This window comes from Calypte anna, chromosome 2, assembly GCF_003957555.1.
Source record: "Calypte anna isolate BGI_N300 chromosome 2, bCalAnn1_v1.p, whole genome shotgun sequence".
NCBI classification, from domain to species: Eukaryota; Metazoa; Chordata; class Aves; order Apodiformes; family Trochilidae; genus Calypte; species Calypte anna.
In genome coordinates this window covers 37,751,688-37,778,021 of record NC_044245.1, presented here as the reverse complement: position 1 = coordinate 37,778,021, position 26,334 = coordinate 37,751,688, and the positions used below count along the sequence as shown (strand labels likewise).

The 26,334-nt window shown below is 36.7% G+C and overlaps 1 protein-coding gene across 2 annotated transcripts in view; it reads left to right on the top strand.

Moving 5' to 3' along the window:
* Positions 1-25,068, top strand: part of LOC103538040 (zinc finger protein 385D) — a 154,315-nt gene extending 129,247 nt beyond the window's left edge. The window contains exons 5-8 of one of the 2 annotated variants that reach the window (XM_008504338.2): positions 16,365-16,598; positions 18,516-18,694; positions 20,037-20,138; positions 24,598-25,068. In XM_008504338.2, the coding sequence (XP_008502560.2) occupies positions 16,365-16,598; positions 18,516-18,694; positions 20,037-20,138; positions 24,598-24,831 (749 nt within the window). In that variant the 3' untranslated portion in view covers positions 24,832-25,068. The remainder of the gene's footprint in view (positions 1-16,364; positions 16,599-18,515; positions 18,695-20,036; positions 20,139-24,597) is intronic. The other variant, XM_030445216.1, reaches the window with a different exon arrangement.
* The last annotated feature ends 1,266 nt before the right edge of the window (positions 25,069-26,334 follow it).

Genomic DNA, 26,334 nt, shown 5'->3' with positions numbered 1-26,334 from the left:
GGGCTTTTCACCTGGAACTTCTTGGAATTTATTTGGTCTAGCAGATCTGAATTACAAACCAGTCTGGTTTACTGAGAGGGGCAGAAAGAACTGAGGAAGTGCTGAAGGGTTTTCAGTCCCCATTAGTACCACTGCATCCAAGAGGAACATTCATGGTTATGTGATAAAGGAATGATTATGCAGTTCTCCTTAGCATCTGGATTTTAAAAGGTCTCTGCCCCAAAGCATGCGTTATATCCCTATATCTCTATTACTGTAGAGATCCATGCCAAAATTGTAAGAGACCTCATGTTATTACTGTAACGGATGAGAACAGTTTTCATAGGATCCTGTTGACTCTCTAGACATTTTGCATGATGTTGCATTAACGAACTTTGTCTGGAGCTGAAATTCTGTAAATGCAGATCTCAAGATTTTCTCATCATGATCGGATCTGCGTTGATGAATGAGTATTAATAGAAACAGGCATATTGCACATGCAAACTGGTTTAAAGCTATTTACTTCATATACAGATCAATGGTTTATGCAGCTCAATACATAAAACATCAACCTGTATTTGAATTTTGCTCTGTACCCCATATCCCAATGGAGAGGCAGTTGGCATTAAAGGTTCATCTGTGCATGAAGCTCTGCATGAAGCTCAAGCCAGCCATCCATTGGTCCCAGCAGAACCCTTGGGTAAACAACATGAACAGAAACATGGACAAAAAAGTGCAAGTCTGACATTCAGGGTAAATTGAGTGAGAATTTTGCAAATTTGACAGGTGATTTAACAGCAGCTGCTGATACTGGTGATGCAAGCCAGTGTACTGCAAGACTTTGGTCATAAAGCAGCAGCCTGTGAATTACTGAGCTGTTAGGCCAGGGAAAAAGAAGAGAAGCTGATAGGAAAAAGCTTTAAGGCCTTGAAGTTCAAAGGGGAAAAAAAGCAATATACATAGGCAAGATTAATGGAAATTTTTCAAAAGCTGGGGAGATAAGCTTTTGAGATAAAGATATGTTTCCAGTTTATTAGAACATTGCTGAGATATTTTTTGTAATTTCCAATCTCTTTGATTTACTGTTGCTGACACAAATATTACCTCTTCGAAGCTTGAAACAGAAAAAAAAAGAAAAAATTACCATTTTTTTCCCTCCATCATGCATGCTGATTAGTTTGTACTGTATGGATGCTGGCATTATTTATTTTCTTTTTTTAGAAAATACATCATTGAAGCATTTCTTTTGGGAAAAACATATGTAAAGAACTACATGGACTTTGCTGACAGGTATGAGAAATTATATTTAAGAAAAGGTAGACCACAAGCTAGGCCTAAAAGTGTTATCATCCTCCCTTAAATTCAACTTAGTTCCAGTAATCATAATCTGATGTACAATATGCGGCAAGATAAAAATACCTTATTTTTGTGGAAGGAACATATAGCAAAAATACCATTTTGAGACTTTTTTGTAGACTTGCTGTTGCAAGAACAATTGATCTTATTCCACTTCTGGTGCTACATAGAGAAAAATTCTGATTTGCATTTGAACAATCAAGCAGAATAAGTAGGACTCCGGTACTGCAAATTCAGCCCACAATGCCTGGGGAATGCAGCCACTCCGAGTGATTGCACTGGGGAGGACTTGATTATATCAAGTCTTAGACCAATATTACCACTGGCAAAATTAGCAGAATCACTGCATTGGCCCATCATCCTAAATACTAAAAGTGAGATCATACAAAGTACTTCTCTAGTTTTAGTGAATACCATTGATAAGGAATACTTTTTTTTTTTTAGGAATAAGGATAAGGAATTTTTTTTTTTAAGCTAAGGAATATTTTTGTTTACGTTAAGGAATATTTTAGGTCATGAAATGCATTCAAAGGATAACTTGGAAGTCAGAGAAGTGATGTAATCAGCTCACAAGAGACTTTCACCTATGTACAATGGAATGAGAAGCCTTTATTTTACAGTTATAAATAATATCCTTGAAGGAAATATGCTAGATAGGTGTGCTCTATAAAACCCAGCAAGTTTAATTTCAAAGAGATTTTAAAAAAAACACTGAGTATCCAAATATTTTGCTAAAACTTGCTTTTCCTGGGATGTCAATCGTTACATGGCATTTTTTCAGTATCCCCATAGAGCGGAGAAGAGATCTTTCTCAGACTCATCTCATTTGGCACTGTGGCAGCTGCACATTTGGACTGATTAAAAGTATTAATAAATTTAGATAAAAGAATTGATAATCAGCTATCCATCTGCAGATTTTTTGGCATTAGGCACAGATAGGTTAGATCTGCAATTCCCTTGTCCACGTTGTCTATCCTTTTTAATTCTGCCCTATCTGCTGACATTTGAAACAGCTGTTACAGCCTGAAGTCACAAAAAGGAAGATACTGCCAAGCATGGATGCTTTCCAGTCCAATCCTATTTATTTTTGCAGAATTAGTGAAAAACCTAAGTCTGCAGAGAGATATATTGATCAGTTGACTGAGTTGTGATTAATGCATTAGAGAAACCTGCTTGCTACCTTCAAGTTCATGCACTGAATGGTTTAAAGCTATGACTGATTCTTCAGAGAGAAAAGATCCATTCGCAAACCTTGCTTATGTGCTTGCAGTGAACCTAGGAATGTAAACTGGGATGCAAAATGTGCAAGAAAATAAATTGGAAGGTTGAAGTCAATATATACATTTTGTCCAAAGCTAAGACAGGTTCTTTGAGATTCTGCCTGAGACAACATGTTAGAAAGAATCCCATGTGTGTTCATAGTCTTTAATGTAGGGCTGGAATGTCAGTTATTGTGAGATATATCTTTAAACCTTGAAAGAGCAAAGACTAGAATGCATTTTAATCCAAATCATCTTTTCTGGCATTGCTGAGTCCTGTTGTCAATGATATATGAGATTACAAACTGATGAAGACAACGATGATGATTAGATATTGAAATGGACAGTAAGCGGATTTAAAGGGGTTGCTTGCTTGCTTATTATGAGGCTTTTCATTGGCTTTCCACATAAGCAGAATGTAGACAGATGAGACATAAAAGGGCACACAAAAATTTATAATAAATGTTATGGGGTATAAAACCCCAACCACTAGAATCTGTTACCCTTTTCTTTTTTTTTTTTTTTTTTTCCATTTCAGTTAGAAGGGAAAGTAAATAGTAAACCCTTGCAATTCCTTGCTTTCAAGATTTTCTACCTTGCTTGGTTTCAGGCTGCCTTTGTAAGGACTATGGATGGTCTACTTAAATTAAGAAAGCATCCAATGCTTTGCTCTCATAGCTGATGTTGGCTCCACCCTACCTCAATGACTTTTAGCCTTGCCATGTAAAACTGGGAAGTGTGTTCTTTTTTGTACTGTAATTCTAAGAGTTCTTGTGTCACCAAAGCTGCATTTTCTACTGCAAACTGTAGCATTCAAAGTGTTGGAACACCATATCTACTATTACTTTTTACTAAAAAGTGTAGACGAAGGATAGAAGGAATGAAAGGTTTTGTTCTGATATAAATTGACTTTGGATTATTACACTGCTCACCTGCTGGAGTTTCACCTTAATTTCTGACAAAAAATGTCTGAAAGGTTCAAGAACAGGTTTAGAAAAACATAGTGTGGGATTACTGCTTGTAATCCCACATTTGTGATGTTTATGATTGACTTACAGATTCAACATTCTTGCAGAATTTTGCTGGTGAAACAAAGCAGATTTTTCAGCTTGAATTAATTGAGTCACGTGTAGCCTGATCTTCAGCTATATTTTGTCAACATAAATCATCTGGGGAGAAGCAAATATTCAAGGGTTTATCAATTGTCATTTTCAGCCATGAAAATGAAAGATGTCTGTCTTCTGTTCTGTGTATGTGTGGATAATGCAGAGCCATGACAAATCTGGCTTTCACTCTGACTTGGACATGTGAGAGGTCAGATACCTGTGTGCTATCTAGTAAATAGACTTGGGAAACACAGTACAGTAGCTTCATGGGAAGCTACTGGTGGAAGGCTTATTTTTGAAATCTTTTCTGTTTTTCAAGTTACCGGTAAAACATTTGTTTTAATGTTGTATACTATAAATATTATATATTTGGGTTGCACTAGTATAAACAATGCTAAATTCACAATTTTTAAATTTTTGAAGTGGGGGAGATATTGTGTAAGCCTTTGAAAAGGAAGGAGGCAGCAAGGAACTCCTTTTTCATAGTAGTAGAAGTCTGATGTTGTTGCTTTGGGCATTTTTCCCACCTTCTTTCTTTTCACTGAAAAAATCTCATAGTTGTACAAGTCCATGAATTTTTCTCGTAGTTATGGATCAAGACATCTGATGATCTATAGTTTCACTTGATCTACAGTTCAGATGCTTTGAGAGGAAGGAACCTATATTCTGTTTTCTGATCAATTTACAGTCTTTCCCACTCACAAATAAAAAATCTATATAAATATATCTCCTGGAGCTAAAGTACCACTATAATCAATTGGCTTACAAGGTCACAACTGATGCAGATTTCTTAAAAAAGAGCTAAGCAAGCTCTCTACCTGTCTGCCAAATGGATAATGGTTAAGCATATTATAAGGGAACTCTTTGTACAAGTGTTGGCCAAATTCTTTACCTTGAGAATTAATCATTTCTCATTTTCATAAATCACTGCATCACAGAATGGTGGGGTTTGGAAGGGACATCTGGAGATCATATCATCCAACCCCCTTGCTAAAGCAGGTTCCCCCAGAGCAGGTGAAACACATACAAAAGGCTGAAACCTGGATTTCACAGTGAGCATTGCCATTTCATGGATGGGCATATTGGAAGTTTTGTTTCAGAAGAGCAGTGCTGTCATCTTTCACAACCCATGTTGAGTTTTCTAAAATGCAGTGTGATGCAAAGTGATCCTAAGTAAACCCGTTTGTAATTTTGTTTGTATAGTGTGGTAGCAACATTAGGATCCTGAGAACACGTGATGTACTGTGTCAGTGCCAGAGAGAAGCTTAAATGTTCTTGTGTTGGATGCTGCAGAAGCTGTGGGCTGTTCAGAAGTATGTTGTTGCAGCTGCTATTACTGTATTAATGCAGGCATACTAAAACAGCTTTATTAATATGAAGAATTAGGCTCTTAATTCTGTACATTTCATCCAAGTAACTATTTTTTCGACTGCAATAGGCTTCCCCTGCAAAAAATAATAATAATAAAAACTTTATCCTAATGGCTTTTTATTATTCGCTAGCTTTTAAGCAGAAGCAAGCAAGTGGAGGTAAAATGCACTCTTATAATGAAAAAAGTTACTGATGCTAAACTGAGTGAAGGTGTGACTGTGGAATGGTGGTGTGATTGTTGCAAATATGTGATACTTCAAGCTTGCATGTTCATTAACAAATAATTACATGGCTGAAAGGCTGTTGAGGCAGGCAACTTGTACCTGATCACCTAGACACTGTATAAACATGAATAGGAAAAATCCATTCAGCTATTCATAGAATAGCTGCAAATGAAGGCAACTTTCAAATATCTGGGCTTGTATTGGTTTTTTCATGGACTCTTATTCATACATTTGTCTCTGTTACAGTTTGTATGGGAGAAAGGTATGACAGAATGAAAACTAAGGAACCAGGAGTTCAGTATATTACACTCATAATTTTCTTTCTCTTCTGTCTTTCTGTCTCTCTAAGATCTAATCCTGGATCTGAATGATGTCAGATCTAGTGATGTCTGAATAACCGTCGTACAAGAAAGGAATAAAAAAATAGCAGCAGAAGGTAGGGTACAATCTTACAAGTAGTATAGTACTTGTAGTCACATTTAGGAGGGAAGCTGAAACCACTTTTGTTGCTACTGTGTTGTGGTTTTAGGGAAAGAATTATATGCAAAGGAAAATGTGGCAGATGTAGAGAATGACAGTTTGGGTTTACCAAATAAATTAATAAAAAAAATGCAGCTGTAGTCATGAATACCCTTCCCTACTGGAAAACAAATTGTGGAAAGATTAACCATTACAGAAATAACACAAACAGTTTGCAATTCTCAGCAGCTCTGCTCCTTTTTCATTGGGCTGTTTCCTTCAAATGTCCCTTCAGAACAGGCTGTAGCTCTCACTTTGCCTATGGCTGACTGGCTAAGAATCACACCACTTTACATTCTAGCTTCCTTCACTCAGCATGACAGAACTGTTTGTATTTGCAAGTACTGGACAAAACCATCCAAAAAATTAACTATGTCACTATGACTAATAATGTATGTCACATTTGATTTCTAGATAACAAAGGCCTTTACTGGCAGCCTGTCAGAGGATGTATGAAAGAAGGCAAAAGCCTAGCAAGAATTAAATGCCCCACCTAAGATCCTGTAGATCTTTGCTAAGATAGTCTTCTGCTGCCAATTTGGTGATAATTTTCATTTTTAATATGCAACTGCATTCTTTTTCTGTCACTGCAAGCCAGGAGCAGTGATTTCCTTACCAAGGTCTATTCTGCTAGCTTGGTGTCGTAAAATACAAACCCATCATTGTTCTATGTTTAATTGATTAAATCAAATAATATATTTGGTTCTATAAGCTTCAGAAATGGGGATTATATCTATGATTGGTGCCGTTGTGAAATATTTTTGTGATTTTCACTGGTCCCATTGTGTGTAAAAGACTTTATATAACTCACCTTTTCACTAGGAAAACATCTCTTCTTCTATTTTCCTTCTGTAGAGAGCTGACCTGCTAAAATTATGGTACTGGCTAGATAAATAACCCAAAGAGTAAAGCAGAGATAGCATCTTTTCTGGGTGACAGTGGACTGGAAGAGAGAAGAGGTATTTCAGTCTCTTCTGCCAAAGAGAAAATTTGATGAGAGGGAACTCACTAAATTACTGAAGTAGACAGGTTTCTCTTGTTCTTTGCCTATTCCCAGGGTCATCTATCCAACCTCACAGTAGTTTACTTGACATGTTTATTCTGCCAACCAATGTAATTAAACTAATAGTTCAGTTGGTAGCAGGCTGCCTGAAGGTAAAGACTGATGCATGATAACCAACAGATGTGTTAATATTGCACAAAATAATTGTTATATTAAAAACAAACAAACAAACAAACAAAAAAATGAAGAAAAAGGCAAAACAGAACCTGTAAATCAAGCCAAGAACTATGATGATGGCAAGTTATTTATTTATTTATTGTTGATCTGGATTCTCTAAAGAGAATCTAATTACTAATTACAATTAAACTAATTACAATATCTTTAGTTGTAATTATGACACAGGATGTTTCATAAGCCCTTTGTTTCAGTCCTAGCCCAGAAGTGACCTATGGTGGGTTGAAGTGGGAAAAGAGTAGAGGGGGGAACGTAGGCAATAGTAAGAACATTTGTTTTAGATGATAGAACCTTCTGGATATGTAAGTGCCAGTTAATAGACGGTTATAGTAACTGCAGCTGTGAGCAGTAAAAGATCCTTTCACAGACTCTCTGGAAATTGCAAGAGATTTCCTTTCCCAATACTTACTTGGGTGCTACTCTTGGGATGCACCTGTCAAGCTATGAAACATATTACCAACAGTATGTGATCAGCCAAAGGAAAAATTCCATGTAAAAGAATTGGACTGAAGAGGACTAAAAAAATCTAAATGGTATAATGGGAAAGTCAAAACACTTATTCACTCTAAAGGTTAATACTAAAACTACCATCTCCTATTCTGTTTTCTCATCAGTTCCTTGGGAAAATTTGTTCTTGCAAAATTTGGGTGTTTGGTATCTCAACTACTTACAGAAAAAGCAGGTGTTTGTAAGAAAGCTTTTGCTGATCAGTTCACAGAACACATCTGCTACAGGTTCAGCTTATGGTGCACTCCAAGACAGATGTCTGAAGGAATGTATGTCTTCTCCCTGTTCGCCTTGCAAAAAATGAAAAAAGTTATACAGTTACAACAGATGCTTGTACAGCTTTTGGCAATTCCAATATTAGACACAACATTAGTTTAATGCCAAAACCAGATTTACTAGCTCAATGCTCTCCAGTAAAGGAAGTAAGCTGCTGTGAAGGGAATAGCTTTAATAATTCCTGGATTCGAGACTGGAGAATGCCATGAGGCATTACACATATGAGGGTGGTCAGAAGTCAGAGTTCTCAGAAATTCTGAGTTGGATTATTTTAATTTACTACTAGGCTCTAGGACTACAAATCTGTTTTGAAGCTTAAACTTTAAATGCAGGCTTAGAAGAGGACATTCAATTTGCTTAAAATGCAGGGAAAAAATCAACTCACTGCTTAAAATGGAGAGAAATCCTATTCAATCTTCAGTCCAGTTCACTTATTCTTTCCTTGTTCCATTTGATTAATGAAAGTAATGTATTTTCTCTCCTTCTGCCAGGGATTAATTCTTCTCTGTGCTTCTTTGTTTTTGATAGCAGATTGCTGGGGGACAGATTACATAGTAAATTGTTTTTTGAGATCAAGTTTTAAATAGCCTGCTTGTTTTGTGAAAAAGACTTCTCAGCCTCCAGTAGTGTATAGCCTGGACTGTGCCTGCTCTGTATCACTGTTAAAAAGTAGGGAAGTTTAGGAGAGGCCCCTTTCAAAGCTCACTTCCCTCACTACATATGATAGTAGAAGGTGAAAGGGAGCAAGTATGGTTGGTGCTTCCTTCCCTGTGTCTGCAGGGTTGACATGCAGGGGCAGCAGGCAGAAACTGCATTGTAATTGCCTAATGGCCCCAGTAAAAATGGTTATTTCTTCCAGGTACTTGGCTTGAGTTAAAACACTAATATGTGTTTCGGTGGGGAAGTATTACTTGCTGGTGTTAGGGACATAGACAAAAACTGGTCCATGAATTCTCCTTGAAGAAATACTACCTTTACTACTGATCAGGTATAATTTTTGTCACCCAGGCCTTGGTGGTGAGGCAGGACCTATTTTTAAGCAGCATTTTGAACTACTGTCTACACTACTGATTCATGTGGTGCCAAGTATGTTCTTGGACATGGGAGTGCAACCATTGATTATTTCCACTGCTATAGCTGTCTCTAGATGGCTTCTGGCTGAAGCTAAGTCTCCAAGATATCCCTGTGCAGAGTCTGGTGTGCAAGTACAAGCCAAGGAGGGAAATTCAGTTCATGTGCAGCTGACCTGTTTTGGAGGGTAAGAGAGTTTAATAATATGGATGGGGACTTCTATACACGTTGTCCTCTGCAGAAAGGTACATTCAAGGAAAATTCATTTTACTGCAGAATATCTTACAGAACCTTATCCTTTAGTGGGCTGTTAGCTTTTCAGGAATTGTTTTCAATTCCTTGTTTTTTAGTGGTGCTGAACTCAAATGATTCTCTGTTTCTGCACATGCATTGGGATTAGCTACAAATATATTTTTGACTGTGTTTGCTTTTAAGTAAAAGCTGGCAAATGCATGCTGAAGCATGTGCAGATGTAAAAGTGGTGGCAGTTTGCCAGTGTAGCCTTTGATGTTTCCAAGCGTGAGAGACCTATGTATAGGATAATACAGCTTTCCTTCTATATGTGTGATTAAACTCCCATGTGCATGTTTTAGTCCTTATCTTAAAAGAAGTGTTTTACACTGCAGCCTCCCAAATAAAAAAATTTAAACTACCAAAATGAAATCAAACAGCCTGCCTCATGGATAACCTTCAAGTTAGAATCAAAATAGAAAATGTGTTATTTAAGCAGAGGGCAAATCCTCTTTACACTTGGCTGTAAACTCCACCCTTTAAACAAACACTTTGTCCTGGTTTCAAATTGAATTTTTCACTACACGAGTCTCATTAATTAAATGGCAAGATTAGCTGCAGCCAGTGCCTCGTTCTTCCCCAACAGCTTCTTGAGTGGGGACCCTTTCACTCATAGCTGGTGAAAGCCATTTTTCTTCTGCCTGGCTTAGAAATCTATATGACATAAAAGACAGCTCAGCACCCAAACCTAGTTGTCACCAAGAGTTACTTAAAATAACTTGAAAAATAGTTGCTCATCATCATCATCATCATCTTCTTTCCTTCCAGTCACGTTTTTGTCAGCTACATTTGCCTGAGAGTCCAAAACTCAGATGCGGCTTTGACATTTCCCTACCTTCCTCCTTCCCTTTCCACAGGCCTCTTACCCCCAGCTGTTGCTGTTGCTGCCAGCTCTGTTCAATTAACCTCAACAGGAATGCAGTCATCTCTCTGTGGTTAATCCTGTTCAGGATTAATGAACTGTGCTTTAAACCAAGGGAACTGCTAGTAAAAATGAGGTATAATTTTGTTAGAAATTGTGTACTGCTAATTAATGAAGAAGGTTATTTTAGGACATGGCAGAATCAAGTTGAACTGGAGAAAAAAAAAAATCCAGAGAGCAAATATGTGAAGTTTGCTACTTTCTTTTTACTCACACTCTCACCATGGATACCTTTTGTCACCAAATGTCCTGTTTCCTTTGTCACTCTCATCAGGTCGGCACCAATGCATGGAGCACAGGCAGGAGTAAAACAAGGCCACTTGCTGTGGAGACACTTGTCTCTTCATCCTTTGTTTGAGTGATGAACACTGGGTATAATGTGATTTATTTAATTGTTAAAAACCAAGTAATGGTCAAAATACTGAAGTCATTGCTTCTCCAGTTATGAACCCAGAAAATTCCTGGTATTTGGCTTTCATGCTTGTCCCGGGAAAGTTTGCAGTCCTTGTGTTTCTCAGTAGTGCTTGTGTTATGCATGTTAGGAAAGGCTTGGGCAGGATGATAGAAACACTCAGTTTTCACTTTCTGGATATCAAAATCAATGATGATAGACACCTAGATAAAGCAAAGAAACAAGGAACTTAGCAAAAAAGTGACCGGCAAGCCAAGGCCAGGTAGTCGAGGGTGAGGTAGAGGAGAAAAGGGAGAAAAAGGAAGGGAGACAAAACAGGTGAATAACTGATTTTAAAAAACAAGAAGAAGCAGCTGATCAAAAATTTCAAATTCTGTTCCTGCTTGGTCACATGTAGCTTTGTTTATAACTTTAGAGATCTTGGCTCTTTATGGCTTATTAATTAATATCTATTCTGTAAGAGATCAGGAAACTATCATAATTTCCAATATTTTGTGTCACTTTACCAAAAGAGGTCTTGTCATAAAGGAATGAAGAACATAACTGTCATTCAGATGTTTTTATCTTTTCTGAAAAAAAAACCAAAACAGTGAGGTATAGTACTGAACTCTAAACCATGATATTGCCATTAGTTTTTTCTCACAAAAAATTACATGGGTCCTTCCAAGGGGTCCTTCTGAGTTCTAAAAAATATGCTTCTGACTCTCTGAGTAAAAAGATATCCATTCTGGGAAGGATATGTCTTTAAAAATAATTAAAAAAAAAAAAAAAGTAGATTGAGTCCAAGTTTTGATTGTAGCACTGAGTCTAATGACTGGAATTTTCATATGATCCTGAGCACATTTTCTGTACCATATTTTGTAATGAGTGAAATATCACTGAAGCACAAAATATGCAAGTTTGTATTCTGCACATATAAAAGAGTAGGACCTGATATATTTGAGTCAAAGTTCCTCAGTGTTTTGTTTATGTGCCAGAGCCACACATTCTTATATTTTAGCATACAAATGCAGAAAGTCAGCCAAGCACAAAAATAAAATTCGGTTGTACAGTTATTTTTCAGATGGTACTTTGTTTTTAGTATACTCTGCTGTTGTATTTATAGTGTCAAAAGAAGTTACGTCTTATCTTCAAGTGGGATTACTACAGAGGACACAGAGCATGGGATTTTCAAATCAGGCCAAGGAAACAGAGGATCCAGTTCTTAGCAGATAGGAACATGTCATTATCAAGCACCCATACAGTTGCATGCTGTTGTTACTTGTGGGTTTTCTCTAAGTGAGTTAGCTGAGAACACTTTTGCAATACTAAAAGGTCTTACAGTAGAGTGAAATATTTCATATCAAGTTTTGTTTTGTTATGAGAAAGAATGTGCTTTTAAGTTTCTTTGGGGGTGGGATGTTTGGAGGTTTTTGGTTGTTTTTTTATTTCCTGGACAAGGCATGATAATGGGTCAAATGCTCAATCCTTTCATATCAGAGGAAAAGTTTAATTTAAATGACTGTAATGCATGGGAAGGTGTTAAATCACTTATTTTTAAATCATGCCACTTGAGATTGCAGAAGAAATAATAGGTCCATAAATAGTTGTGATTTGTTTGAAGACAAAGCACTTTCCTCTGTGGGTCTATTAATAGTTTCAGGATAAGAAATTCTTATGCTTAGTAGCAGAAACTGATGAGTGAGACTTTCACGTACCCAGAAGAAAAACCTGATTCTTGTATCTGGGATTTAAAATTAATCCTGTTTATTTAGGAAGACCTTAATCACAAACTTGCAGCTTTATACTAGAACTATCCGTAGTACCCAAAGGACTCAGTTCTCACAGAATTTTTTTCACCTGGCTTTGTCTTCTTGATGAAATAAAACTTTGGTTTTACCAGTGAGCAAGATTACTTTTTAATGTAATATTTTGTGTTTGGTTTGATTTGGTTTTTTTATTCCGTTGTTATATTAAGACCAGGAAAGAAAATGGATTATTGTGAATCCTGAAGCGTTCCCTTTTTTTGCTTCTGGAGTCCAGTTCCTCACAATATCGGCAATCAGCTTCTATGCCAAAGCCAGGCTGTGACAGTTGCAATAATGAATATTTGCTGCAGGCCACTGGTATGAAAATAGCACAGTGCTGCAAGCCTGCGTCACCAGAAACAAATCTTCCATTGGGCTGTGTCTGAATTTCCAGCTCTATTTTAGATCATTTATTATTGAAATAGTTCTTAAAATGTTGTCATAATATAATGTTAAGAAATGCTGATTCAGTCTTCAAGGCATCAGTTCAAATGCCTTCTTATTCCTTTTTGGTGGTTTGTTGGTTGTTTGTATTTTTCTATATCTTTAATGCTGTATTCTGTATTTAGGACACAGAACTGTGTACAGGCAGCCACACTGTAATATATTCAAAGATACACATGCTAGTTAGGTTAGAAGTTCTGGCTAGAGAAGGATTTGAATTACTTCTTTGTAAGCTTACTTGACAGCTTTTAGAATGTTCTCCCCTTAATTCCTGCAGATAATTCTCAAATCTGTATGAGGAGAAGCAGCTTTGCATCTTTGAATGAGTTATGGCTTTTCGATGGTGAACTTGGATGGTTTTCTTGTAAATCTTTTGATGTTAATAATATATTTGCATTAGTGGAATGTAAAATGTATTAGTATAGAGTGCCTTTTGAAGTTATATGAGTAGAACATATTCTCTGAATTTTGCTATTTTTGTTAGCTGAAAAATATGCTGATGACATCTACTATTTTTAGTTTAATGATTATATACAATACCACTTTCATGCATGCATATCAAAATACCCTCAAAAGGACTAGCTTAATCAATTGTATTTTATTTTCACTTTAAAATAATTACATGGTGAAATATTAGATCAACATACATATAAGAACTCAAATATTTGAAGCAGAATAAAATCTGCAGTTATTTAGCCTCCGTTTTCTATTCATTGCCTCACATTTTCCTATGGAAAATAAAGAAATTACTATCTATATTTTACTCAGAGCAAGATTCCAACCCTTGCACAGCAAAGCTGGCAGCAGTAATTGTGTACACATCTAATTTCCTACAAGATTAGAATGAGTACCAAACTTGCCATCAATCCTTACAGAATGTTAATGTCCTCTCTTTTCCTTTCCTCTCCCTGGACCTGTCTTCCATTTTACCAGCAACATGCATTGGCAAAACCAGCTATAGTACAATAGTCCCAGAATGGAGAAGAGTTTTAAAAGCAATGTTATGTACCTCTGCGAGGGGGCTTTAGAGGAAAATAATTTCAAGGTAGCAACTTGCAAGTGAAGGAAAGCTAACATCAACATAGATTCTCTGGAATGGGAAGTTAGTGGCTGGTTAAATGTATCATTTTATGGACAGTTTTAAAAAGGCTTCATTTACTCATCACAAAAGGTTTAATATTTTGAAACAGTATTTTTCTTCTGAAACATTATTGTTGGTCTGTAAAAAAATAATAAATAAGAACTGAATGTTAAGCAAGGTAACACCATTCTTTCTGCACCACCTGTTTGACACCCTCACTGCCTTTAGGATATAATCACCTCCAGATTTATTCTCAGGAAAAATAAAAACCCATGACTCTGATTAGACCTCAAATGGAACCTTACTTTTGCTATATGCTTTAGTGCCTGGGAATATGTAGAATTTTCACATGACAAACTTTGCTTTCTTGATTTTATGAATAATAATTTCTAAAAACCCTCTGGGAGAATTTGTAGAAACATTACAAAATATGCAGTGCATAAAAATTGACAAGGCTTGAAGAATCCTATTCCCACTGGCTGAAGGGGAATCACACCTGGATTACTCCTGTGAGACTGTTCAGCCAATTCCAAGTAGGTGATATTTCCAGATCTCTGTGGGTAGGCTGTTCTCAGGCATTACAGCCTTTGATATGAGAGAGCATTTCCTGATCTCTAATCTAAGTCTCTTTTGATGTAATACAATATTCCTTCTCCTATTAGTAGGGATCAGGGAGAATTCTTTGTTCTCTTATTTTTAGCTACCTTCTACAGAGATGAAAAATGTTGTCAGTATTTACCCGTCCTCTTCCTTTTCTTTTTTTGGCTTCTTCCCTCACAACCCTTCTCTTGTTGGTTTGCATTTGTTTGTATTTGTTGTTGGGTTAGCAACAAAGCAAGTAATTGTTAATTTTTGACACTGCAATTCCCAGACTGGACACAGGGCCACCAGTGCCAATTAGAGGAGAAAAAAAAAAATACTTCAGAAAGCTTTCACTTTGCACTTCTGGTGTGGGAACCTGTTCCATAACATAAGAAATCTGTGTTCACCTTATTATCTGCTACTGACAAGTCTTCTGAAAAACAAACAACCCAAAATCAGACAAAAAATCCAACCTTCTCCAAAAGCCATAGCACAGCTATTGCTCTTCATCCTATTTTAGTATATCAGGTTAATTACACTGAGTGCTGATTCCTGCAATTGCTTTATTGAAAAGCACCTATTTTTCTAGACTGTCTCTCTACCATATTAGAATTTTGAAATCACGTCTCTCAGAGTGTTTTTCGCTTACTCACAGTTTGCTATTTTCAGTGAAGTTATTTGGCAAGTTCTTTGTTAATGCAGTTCTTGAACAATCTTGGTCTGAAAGACACCTCTGTAGCATCAGTTAGTTGTGTCCCTCCTGAATCATAGCACACAGAAGCAAAAGAATTGTGGATTTGCCTATTCTAATAAAAGGCAATGAATAAAGCATAGAATGGGTTGAGCACCACTGACACCAAGGAATGAATGTTTATGTTGGAAAGTACCCAGTTCCAGGTGTATCAGTAAAGAGACATGAGATTTCTTAAGGGGAAGCTGCTACTCAGTGAGCTTGACATGACAGCATACAACATTACAAAGGCAGAACATCTCCTGTCCCTTCCTTGCCATCTTCTTCATTGCCTCACTGCCGGATTTCACTGTCCTTTGCCCTGCTAAGTACTAAACTATCAAATGATACTGCTACATCCACATGTCATGAATGTATAACTAAAAACACAGTATCAGTATGTATTTTGACACTCCTGGATCTGAAAACTACAGAATAACCATGAGTTCTTAGATGCAAGCACTAGGTTTCCAAATACATTTAGGTATATAAGATGCTTACATTTTTTCCAAACATATGAATGATACAAAGAACACAAATCCTATTAGTGTCTGTGTAGGTCGCAGATATTGAATCTTGTATATTTAATTACTATTAGTGTTTTTTTAATGCTAATGTCAAATAATGGATACTAACAATACATACATAAATGTCTACTGTGTATTATTTTAATTACCTTAATTCAGTTAATACTAGTTTTGCCTGATATCAAGCAAAGTATGAATTAACATTTTATTTTATCAAATATCAGGAACATACAATTGTATTTGCTTTAGTTTCATTAGTACAAAATATTAAAACTTTACTACTCAATTGGTGTAAGTATTATTCAGTACTGTGGCAGCTTATGCACCTGAAGTGCTGCATATAAATTTTAACTGCCTGTTGTACTGGTAATTTACATGACCCCTTTTAGTGCATTATTTTTCAGCTGTACATCTAGTCTAAATGACTTTCCTTTCAGTTTAGGAATTTTGTATTTACTGGGTGTTAGCAGAGTGCAGGAAACAGCATTCCTGGCATTTCAACACACGGGAGTACTGTGTTTCTTTACCACACAAAATACAAAAAATAAGGTCTGATTTAGTTCATTACCATTAGTCAAACCAGACTCTCAGTGTTGTTACAGCATTAGAATTCAAACAAGCAAATGCTAAGGGTCACAACCTTTATTTTGTTGGTCTGTTTGTCTGTTCTGTAACGCCCACAGACGCTACCACAGGGACACCAGCAATATCAACGACGACAACCGTGGAAATTCGGAAGAGCAGTGTTATGACAACTGAGATCACCTCGAAAATGGAGAAAACACCCACGACAGCCACTAGCGGCACCACGTGCCCTTCCGTTGAGACTGAAGAAGAAAAAGCAAAAAGACTGCTGTACTGTTCACTATGCAAAGTCGCTGTCAACTCTGCCTCGCAGCTGGAGGCGCACAACAGTGGTGAGATGGAGCAGTGCTTGCTTGCTTCCTTTTTTTCCTTCTGTCTCAAGAGCTCTGCAATTATCTTCCCCTGAATAGATTAGATCTCTTGCAGCAGGGGACAAAGAGGTGGCAGAAAACTGGCAATTACATGGAATTCATTAACTGTTAAAGAATAAAAATGACAGGCAAAGAGACTTTCATAAAGAGGGAAGAAAGGAATTTTATTGCATGGAAGTTAGCCATTTTCTTACATTTTAGCTTTTGCAGCTTCCAAACCTCATAGAGCTAATGACAGCACATGCTTCATTACCTTTGGTGTTCTGAGTTTGCATACTTTTGTTCGTGCCAGTTAGCAAAGATAGTATGAATGCCATTAGTTTTGTTTGAAATCTAGCAAATTAAGGCTGAAAGAGGGAGCATCAGTCAGTCAGAGTTCAATGACAGGAACTCTGCTCCCTATTCTTTTAATAACTTCTTACAATTATGTATGATTTACCTTTTTTTTCATCAGCTACTAGCAACTGCTGCATGAGAGTTGAATGTGTAAATGCTTACATGCATCTTTCTTAACTTTAAAGCCTTTTCTTGTAACTAGAGCTAGTAGCATCTGTAAGTTCCAGTAGTAGAGAGCCATCATTCACAGTCACTACTTAAACTCTGTTCTTGATTGGCTTTATGGTGAGCAGGGTTAAAAGATTTTGGGATTTAATATGAATATGGTAACCGCCTATAACACTTCTAAAGAAAAACTCTTGATTTTGGATGTCAGGAGTTAGTTAGGAGACAGGCAGAGAACCTGAGGTTTGAAACATAGACAGTGATGTTATACCTGCAGCAAGATGGTCATAGTTTTATGATGAAATAAAAAAAGAAGTAACTTTGGCATGTCTGTAGAGTTCACTGAAATTAAAAAGGAAATTATAATTTTTTGGTATGCATGAGAAACAAAGCCTAATTAGTTTTGAATGCTGTGTTTGCTGTATGCCAGATCTTCAGCTGGTGAAAATTCCAGTTCATAAAGTTGTACTCATTTGACCTATTTAACTACATATACGGATTAGACTCTAAACATTTTTCAGATCAAGATGAGATCCAAAACATTATTCTGAATATAGAAAGACAAGTTTTTGCTGTCTTTGCTGATCAACTGTGTGTGTGCTCACACACACGTTGCATGCTTGTAAACGTGTTCATGTGGAATGCATACAACAGTTATCAGTAGAATCCTGCTTCTGTACACAGTATTAGTCCATTCTCATCACAGACATGGATGGAAGTCAACAGTGTAAGAAACTGTTCAGTCTAAGTAAAGGTAAAAGCAACAGCATACTATTGTTTTCTATCCAATCTTTATTTTAATGAAAAATGCAAATGCATTTTTCTCACATGCATGTTTTGCATGTGTTTGGTTTTGGTTTCTGTCCAAACCATTAAGGATCCATAGGGTGCTGCCAGGACGCTCTTCCCCTTTTTGATTTGGAGACTAATTAGTTCATTACAGATTTTAGTGTAAGCTACCTAATGCACACTGGTTATCAATCTGTTCAGGAGGCCTACAAATCAAAGCCAACTACATCTTTAATAGCTGAATTACTCTTCTATTGCAACTACAATTCAGGTCTTATTAGCAGCAGGAGTTAATGAGAAAAGTCACACCCATTTAACTTCCCGTCAGGATACCTGATTGTGCCACTACTTACTGGTGTGGCTGCTTCCTTCTTAGTGCATTACCTACAGATTTGTTCTTTACTAATTAAATATCAGATGTGAAATAATGTTACATTGGTATGATTCTGATACAGACAAACACAGGCATATTCCAAGGATAGCACATGGCACCAAGCTGAGGTTCATGTGATTTTCTTTTTAAAAGAAAAGAATGAATGCAACCAAATTGCCAAAGTTGTTTCTGTTTCCCATTTCTAATGTCTCCAGGGACTAAGCACAAAACTATGCTGGAAGCTCGGAATGGAAGTGGAACCATAAAAGCCTTTCCCCGGGCAGGCGTAAAAGGCAAAGGACCTGTGAATAAAGGAAACACAGGCCTTCAGAACAAAACATTTCACTGTGAAATATGTGATGTGCACGTAAACTCTGAGACACAACTGAAACAGGTACTCAGCTAGCTTGCAGTGTGAATCCTTGGCTCTTCTTTGTTTTCATGATGATGAAGTACCAACACAAGCAGCATGTGTCAGTCTAATAGCTCGCATCCAAATGGAGCTTATAGGTTGTGCCCTTTGTAGTTGTCTTTCACGTTGCATTTTTTGTTTTGGATATGATTTTCCCTTGCATGTAATATATTTTCTCAAAAGTTATTGATTAAATATATGTCTTAAAGAATTATAGACACTGTAAGGTGCAACATATTACAATTGTCATTAGATTACTGTAGTTGTCGTGAGCTAATAAACCCTGCCATTTAGTGTACTGCATGATATTTGCCTTGACAATGATGTGAAAGTGTGAGTATTTCAACCAAACACTAAATAACCTGCATAGAAATGCAGGATGGAGAGGATTTGTAAATATTTTTTTTTTTTATCAATGTCACTGTAACTGAGAAGCATGACCTCTAAATTGCAATCGCACTAAGTTATGTTCAGTCATTCTTCAGATGAACAAAGCTTTTGTTCTGAAAAACACTTGGTTTAATTCCATGTGCCTCTTGGAATTAAATACTTGTTTAGGACCTTAACACTGATGAAGATAAATTTTGTAATGGGCAATAGCAATACTTGTCTTCCCTGGCTTTCAGGGAAAAAATGTCCAGTTCTTTGACTTTTTTGTGAGAAGTCTCTTGAGAATGAAAGTCAAAGTAAAAACATAGTTTTAAGAAGTGTCCCTTATATATAATAATGCTATAAAGTCTAAGGATTCTTGTCAAAATGTCATCAATTTTATTAACAAAATAGTGGGATTTGTGGTTGTTTTCCACTGTCGCTTATTTTGATATGAAACCATCTTTCAGCTGAAATCTTAAAAGGATGTCTATGTTTCTTAGAAAATTAAAAAAAAATTGTGACCTTCTTCCCCCTCAGCCCCTGACTGAAGGATGCTCTTCTATCTAATATTCTTCCAAAACTCTCTGTCAGCAGTGGATTGAATTTGATGGGTGCTTTTTAGAGCTAGGGAGGAGTTCTTCAAAGACTTCTTTCTATCTTTGACTTTATTCAGGTCCTGTTGAAGTTAACAAAGGTGAGAAAATCATTGACTACAGTGGAAGGAGAGTTGAACTGAGCACTGTGGAAAATCACAGTTCCAATATGTGATGCACAAAGGATCGTTCAAATTGGAGCAGACCCTACTCACATTCATTATTGAATTAGTCAAAATAACGGTGTTGTGGAGAGCAGTAGCCTTCAGTATTGGAGCAGCCTTGTTTAAAGTAGAACTTGAAATGATCCATCTCTTTTTTTTTTGTTTTTTTTGTTTTCCCCAAATGTATTTTAACAGCACATAAGCAGTAGAAGGCACAAAGACAGAGCTGCTGGGAAGCCGCCTAAACCTAAATACAGCCCTTACAACAAACTCCAAAAGGGAACACATCCCCTAGGGGTAAGCCAATCAGCATTTTACTTTACTTTTAACCATGCTGAGTAGGGTTTCTAGAAAAAAATGAGTGAAAAAATGTTCAAAAATAGTTTAAGTGGGAGAATATGTGTGTCTGAATTACCCCATGGAAGTCCACAAGGGATTTTTTTAATGTACTTTGATGGGTGTGGGCTACAAACCCTCGGTTCTTGTTTTTTACAGCTACTCTGAATAACCTCAGAAAGCAAGCTTGTTAGAAAGGTCATTAGAGAACAAAAGACAAAACACACAAATGTTAAACAAGATTTTTCCAGTTATCAATAAGGACATTAATGATTAAATGAAATAAAACTCTATAAAACATAAAACCTTTATTCTACCGTTATTTAGAAAGTTACTCAGATTGAGACAAATTTTAAAATTATTCTCTCTTTTAATTTCAGTCAGTTTCAGGATATTCTGGCTGCATTTTTGACTGCCAGGATAAACCTGAAACACACATCTTACTAGTTTAGAAAGCTGAGTAAAAGATTACTTTTTAATAAAAAAATGCCAGGATCTTGCCACTAGTTAAGAAACAGCTTATATTGTGGGTGGGATGGTGAAATATCTGTCTCTATCAGATAAACTGCATGATTGTTTTATGTGCCACAGTGTTTTGTAAGGAGTTTGGAGAGTGTTTTGGCAGAAGGATGATGATTATTCATTGGCCTCAGAGATTAGCCCCTTATTCCTGGACCGTCTTCTCCAGTCCAGGCAGAATAGGCAGCTTTTTTTCTGTGAAAATCAAGTTCTCTTTAAAATGAGTTAATGCTCTTCTATTAACAACAGAAAGTGAGTCTTTGTTGGGGACAGCCCTCATGATACATATATTGATGCTTGATTCAGTTGGGTAGGAGCTTTTCTAGATGTAGCACACTGCAGTGCACTGTGCTGGTAGATCTGCTAGGAGATAGCCCCATTGTTTTTTTCAGTAATCCACCAGGAAGAGCAAGGTCTCCAACACATATAAACTATACTGAAAGGAAAACAAAAATATGTAAATAGGTAAGTAGGATATGGAATGACTAAAGCCTCTCTGACAAGATTATTACTTCTTTAGGAAATGCCTTGTTTCCCAGGGGATGAAAATAACTATTACATTACTGTTGCAATTGTGCACAGATCTCTATTTGCCAATTTATGTAATAGTGATTTCTGAGAGCTCCAGCCACGGATCAAGGCCATTTAGTTGGTGCATAGACAAATAAAGGCAACGTGGCCTTTTCCTGCACCCTCACTCCCAATTGCTCACTCACAGTGTCTGCATCAGGTTAGAGGGGAGCAAAGATGTAAAGGGGATTTAAGGACAGAATAATTTAGCAGTAATTGAACAGATATGCATAGTCGAATGGAGACAGCAGTGCAAAAGGATGAGAGCAGTTCTCAGTTTAGTCTTTTTGTTTTGAATAGAAAATATACCATAATTGCTGTCACTTGAAATGCAGAATGGCATAGCAACAAGCCAAAGATGTGCTAATTTTGCTCTGAATGTAAATGTTTTTGATGAGCTCTAGACTTTTTCTTTACTTCTCATTAATTTTCCAAGTTATTTACTTTGTTTACTTCATTGGAAGTGAAATGAAAAATGTCTACTTTACTCCTAATGTTGACCTGTGTGTTAGTTAGTATTTGCAGAGAGGTTAAAAATGAAGGTGTAAGGTACCGTATATGATAAACATTACTGGTTTTGCAGCTATCTTCAAATTAGAAATATGCTGAAAAATTGACTTAAAAACTATCTAACTTCATTAGAAGTTCCTTATTCCTCCAAGAATAGAAGATAGTCCTAGCCTTTTAAGGTAAACAGTCACATAAGATCATTGCTCTCTGTGACAAAAAATGTATGACTGTCACCAGATTTATTTTCTACAGAAGTTAGAAAATGGTCATGTTACATTTTCATAGCTTTCCTAGACCAAAACCTTTCCAGTGCCATGTTTTCAATATATATCTGTACTGCTTTGTCTAGTTTAGCTTTGCATGCTTCAGAGAAAGAAGCTTCATGAATTCCCACAGTACTACTTCAGAGTGTACGAAATCTTGTATTGTTAGTACTTACTTGATATTTCTTCAAGCCAAAAATATCCAGCATGTATAAAATACTACACTGGAGAGAAAGACCTTATTAGGAGTTTGATTGTCCAAACTTTCTGCAATGAAATAGCAGAAAGTTCTCACAACAATCAGAGCCCTGTTGTTTTGGGCTGTTTTTTTTTAATTTTCAGCTTAGTTTTAGATTTGGGGTTTTTTTGTACTTTGTACCTAGGATATATATTTTTTTTTCTTTTGAGAGCTTTTTTTCTTGTTTGTTCTAAACATGACTGAAGAAAACTTACTAAAAAATATAAGGAAGGAGGAAAAAGTCAAATGCTGAGAAGGGGAAGAAAGCAGTTTGGAGCAGTGGATAACACTGGTCAATTAAAACATTCAATCATTAATTTTTATAGGCACCATGAGAAGTTTTGTATGAAGCATTCCTTAATTGAATTAGGGAATCTAGTCCCCAATGGGTTTCTCCCCCAGAGCCGTAAAGGAGCTTGAGGCATACAGAATATCCAATGGTTATTAGGAAAAGTCAAATTCCTTAATTCATCTGGCTGGTAAAGAACCAAGAGATTATTTTTTTAAAATATGGCAATAGTGCAAAAATGAAAGTCACTGTTGGTTCATGCCGGACTATTCCTGTCTGTACTTCCCGGGTATTCCCTCACCAAGGCACTGCTGAGTGGGGAGTATTAGACTGCTAATAAAAGTTAAATATTTTAAGGTCCCTTTCAATTCAAGGATGAGACACTGTGTTTCCCTGTGTCTGAGAAGTGTCCCTGTGTTTATGCACCTGAAGTTCTGTATATAAATTTGCTGAGGTGAAGCAGAGCATGGTACATAGGACATATTCAAGTTTATTTCCTTTGCAAAGGGCCTGAGTTCACACCAGGACACAGACCCACCAGAAGTGGGTCACTTCATCAGAGCCAACTAGAACTCTTTTTGCCAGTGGATGAGGTTTCTATTCTTATCTCAGAGTTATAAAACCAGAGCAACAAAGGTATTCAGGCTCCAGGCTTCTCATTAGAAACTTGAAATCCCATTGAAATCTACAGAAATCTATACAGATTACTCTGATGTTCATTCGTACGCGTACCAAATGTAAACTCTTTTAAATAATAATGGAACTTTGTGAGTATTTTCAATTAGTCTGGGAAAGCTTGAGGTTTTGTGTTGGGTTTTTTTGTTTTGTGGGGTTTCTTATTTTTTTTGGAAACTGAGTTTTTTCAAATCTATTTGGTAGTGCACAACACTCATACTTTAGATGTTTTTAAAGCAGAAGCCATAGTGACAATAACAAAAATACCATGGTTTGGCACCATAATAAAAGATATAAGCAAGGGGTTTTCATCACATTTTAAAATACCTGCCCCTTTTTTCATGGACTTTAAAAAAATAAATGGTATCTTAGTGAAAAAACCTTGAATATGGAGCAAGACAGGAAAGCACCCGTAAAATTCATCACCTCTTTGAATGCCTGAAACATAAGAGGATTTTCATAACTGGTGCAAGATAAGCTTTGTTTATTTGCTTGTTATTAGAGAAATGATCTAATAAAGGGAACCTAGCTAGAGATCTTAATTTTAAGTAGAACTTGTGTCCGAATGATAAAAGCAAAAAGTATCTTTCTAACTAGAGCAAGGAATAGGGTATGTTTTCATTCTGCTCTGGCCTCCATCATAAAGCTGTTCAAAAGGAGTCTTATTAATTGATGGCTAATTCTTCTGTATTTAATTTTTGCAGGGTGCATGCAACTTTATTTTGGTGCAGATTGCTCATCTCTTTTTATGCTTGCTTTGATTTCTACTGGGGAGACCTTATTGCTCTCTACAACCTGAAAGGAGGTTGTAAGGAGGCAGATGTTGGTCTCTTCTCCCAAGTAACCAGCAATAGGAAGAGAGGAGATGGCCTCTAGTTGTGCCAGGGGAGGTTTGGATTAGATATTAGGAAAAAATTTTTTACTGAAAGAGTGGTCAGGAACAGGCTACCCATGGAAGTGGTGGAGTCACTATCCCTGGAGGTGTTCAAAAATGTATGTATGTGGCACTTCATGATAAGGTTTAGTTGGTATAGTGGTGCTGGGTTGGACTTCATGATATTAGACATTTTTCCCAACCTTAATGATTCTAGGATTCTCATCTCATATTAAATTATAAGTCCCAGTGATAAGGCATGAATGTAGAAACTCTCTGTCCTCAACCAGCTCCTGCTCACCCTCGTCCCGTGTGCAAGGTCATATCTGCTGTCACAAGCATACAGCTCCTAGAGCCAGTAGCCACTGCAAGGCCTCTCTTACTTGATTTTGCACATAGAACATAAAGTCAAGCTTCCTGTCGTGCAGCTAATATGAACAAATTATGTCTCTCTGTTTGTTTGTTTTCTCTCTTCCCCACAGGTAAAATTAGTGTTTTCAAAGGAACCTTCAAAGCCAATGGCTCCGCGAATCTTACCAAATCCTCTGGCAGCTGCAGCAGCAGCTGCTGCTGTGGCTGTGAATTCCCCCTTCAGTCTTCGCACAGCCCCTGCAGCCACCCTTTTCCAGACTTCAGCACTTCCTCCAGCACTCCTACGACCAGCTCCAGGGCCTATACGGACCACCCATACTCCCGTGCTCTTTGCTCCTTATTGAACTCCAGACAGGAATTAATTGTACTGCAATAATTTTTCAAATCGGAAAAAAACAAACAAACAAACAAAAAAAGAAAACCAAGAACATTGAACTATGCAGTGTTTATTTATAGTTTAAAGTATATATGAAGAGCCAGGACTTTTGATAGAGAACTGAAAAAATTCTAAAAGGGGGAATGGGCAGTATTTTCTTCAGATGAGAACATTCCTCTTGAGTATTGATCGGTTTAGAACTGATCTCCAGCATTGACTTGTAGTGACATATAAAACTTATGAAGCCTTTTGACCGTGCTTTTTGGCACATATTTCCCTGCAATGTCTTTCCTGCTTTATGAAACAACTTACAAATTTGTCTAAAGGGCATTAACTGGTTCCAATGTACATAAAATACTTTATTCTGTAGATTAAAGAAGAAGGAAAACAAAAGAAACACTGTGAATAGTAGTACCCTTACCAATCCTCCTGCCAGATCAGCAGTTACTGGGTATTTATCTGAACAAAAGTAGATACAATAGATGTCTTGTAAAACAGTAGTATTGTGTCTCTATCTATGCCACTAGGTTTCTAACTGAGTTGCAAAAGATACAAAAGATACAAAGAACAAATTATGTCACTTTGGTAAGTAGTCAAAAATGATGACAATGATGTGGAGCTGTTCCTGGTGAGTAAAAATTGTTTTCCTCGCTCGTAGCAGAATGGATGTGAAGATAATCTGTGCTTAGGGCAAAGGAAATGATAGACAAGATTTAGTGGGGAAAAAAAGAGTAATCCTGGTGCTGTACACAGAATAGATCAAACTTATTTAGCTGAGGACATATGTGTACAGTGTGTGTATTTTCAAAAAGTGTAATCCATCCAGGATAGCTCAATCTTTAAAGCATGCCAGTGGACAACAAAATCACACTGTTGTAACGTAACAGGCCTGACACGTCAGTGTTGAGCAGAGGGAAGACACAAATGGGGTACACATAGACATAACTAGCAAACAAAAGGCAGGAGAGAAATCCTGGCATCATTTAAGTCAGTATAAATTTCTTCCTGACTCCAATGTAGCCAGCATTTCATTCCAAGAATGGCACATATTCTTTTTATATCACACCAGTGGGAGAGTGTATAGATACAGGTAACATTTTTTGCAATAGACTTAGTCTTAGAAACAGATTTATTATCTTGTTTTATATCCTACTGATGTGATATAAAATGTCTTAATATACCTATAAAATGTAAACAACAACACAGGAGATAGATATTACGAGATAACTGCACATCGTGGGTTTGGAACAAATACGACCTTTAGGATCTGAAGGGACCCTTGAATTCTGTAGCTGACCTTTATGTATGGACAGCTTAGAGCCTTATATATTTACTGTGAGGCTTAAAGGGGTTGACTGTGTCCTTTAAAATAAGATTTATCAGGGGTATATATAGATATATTGTATATATGTTAGAGTAAGAAAAATAACTTATAAACAGAAAGTCTACTATATAAAATAATTATATAACC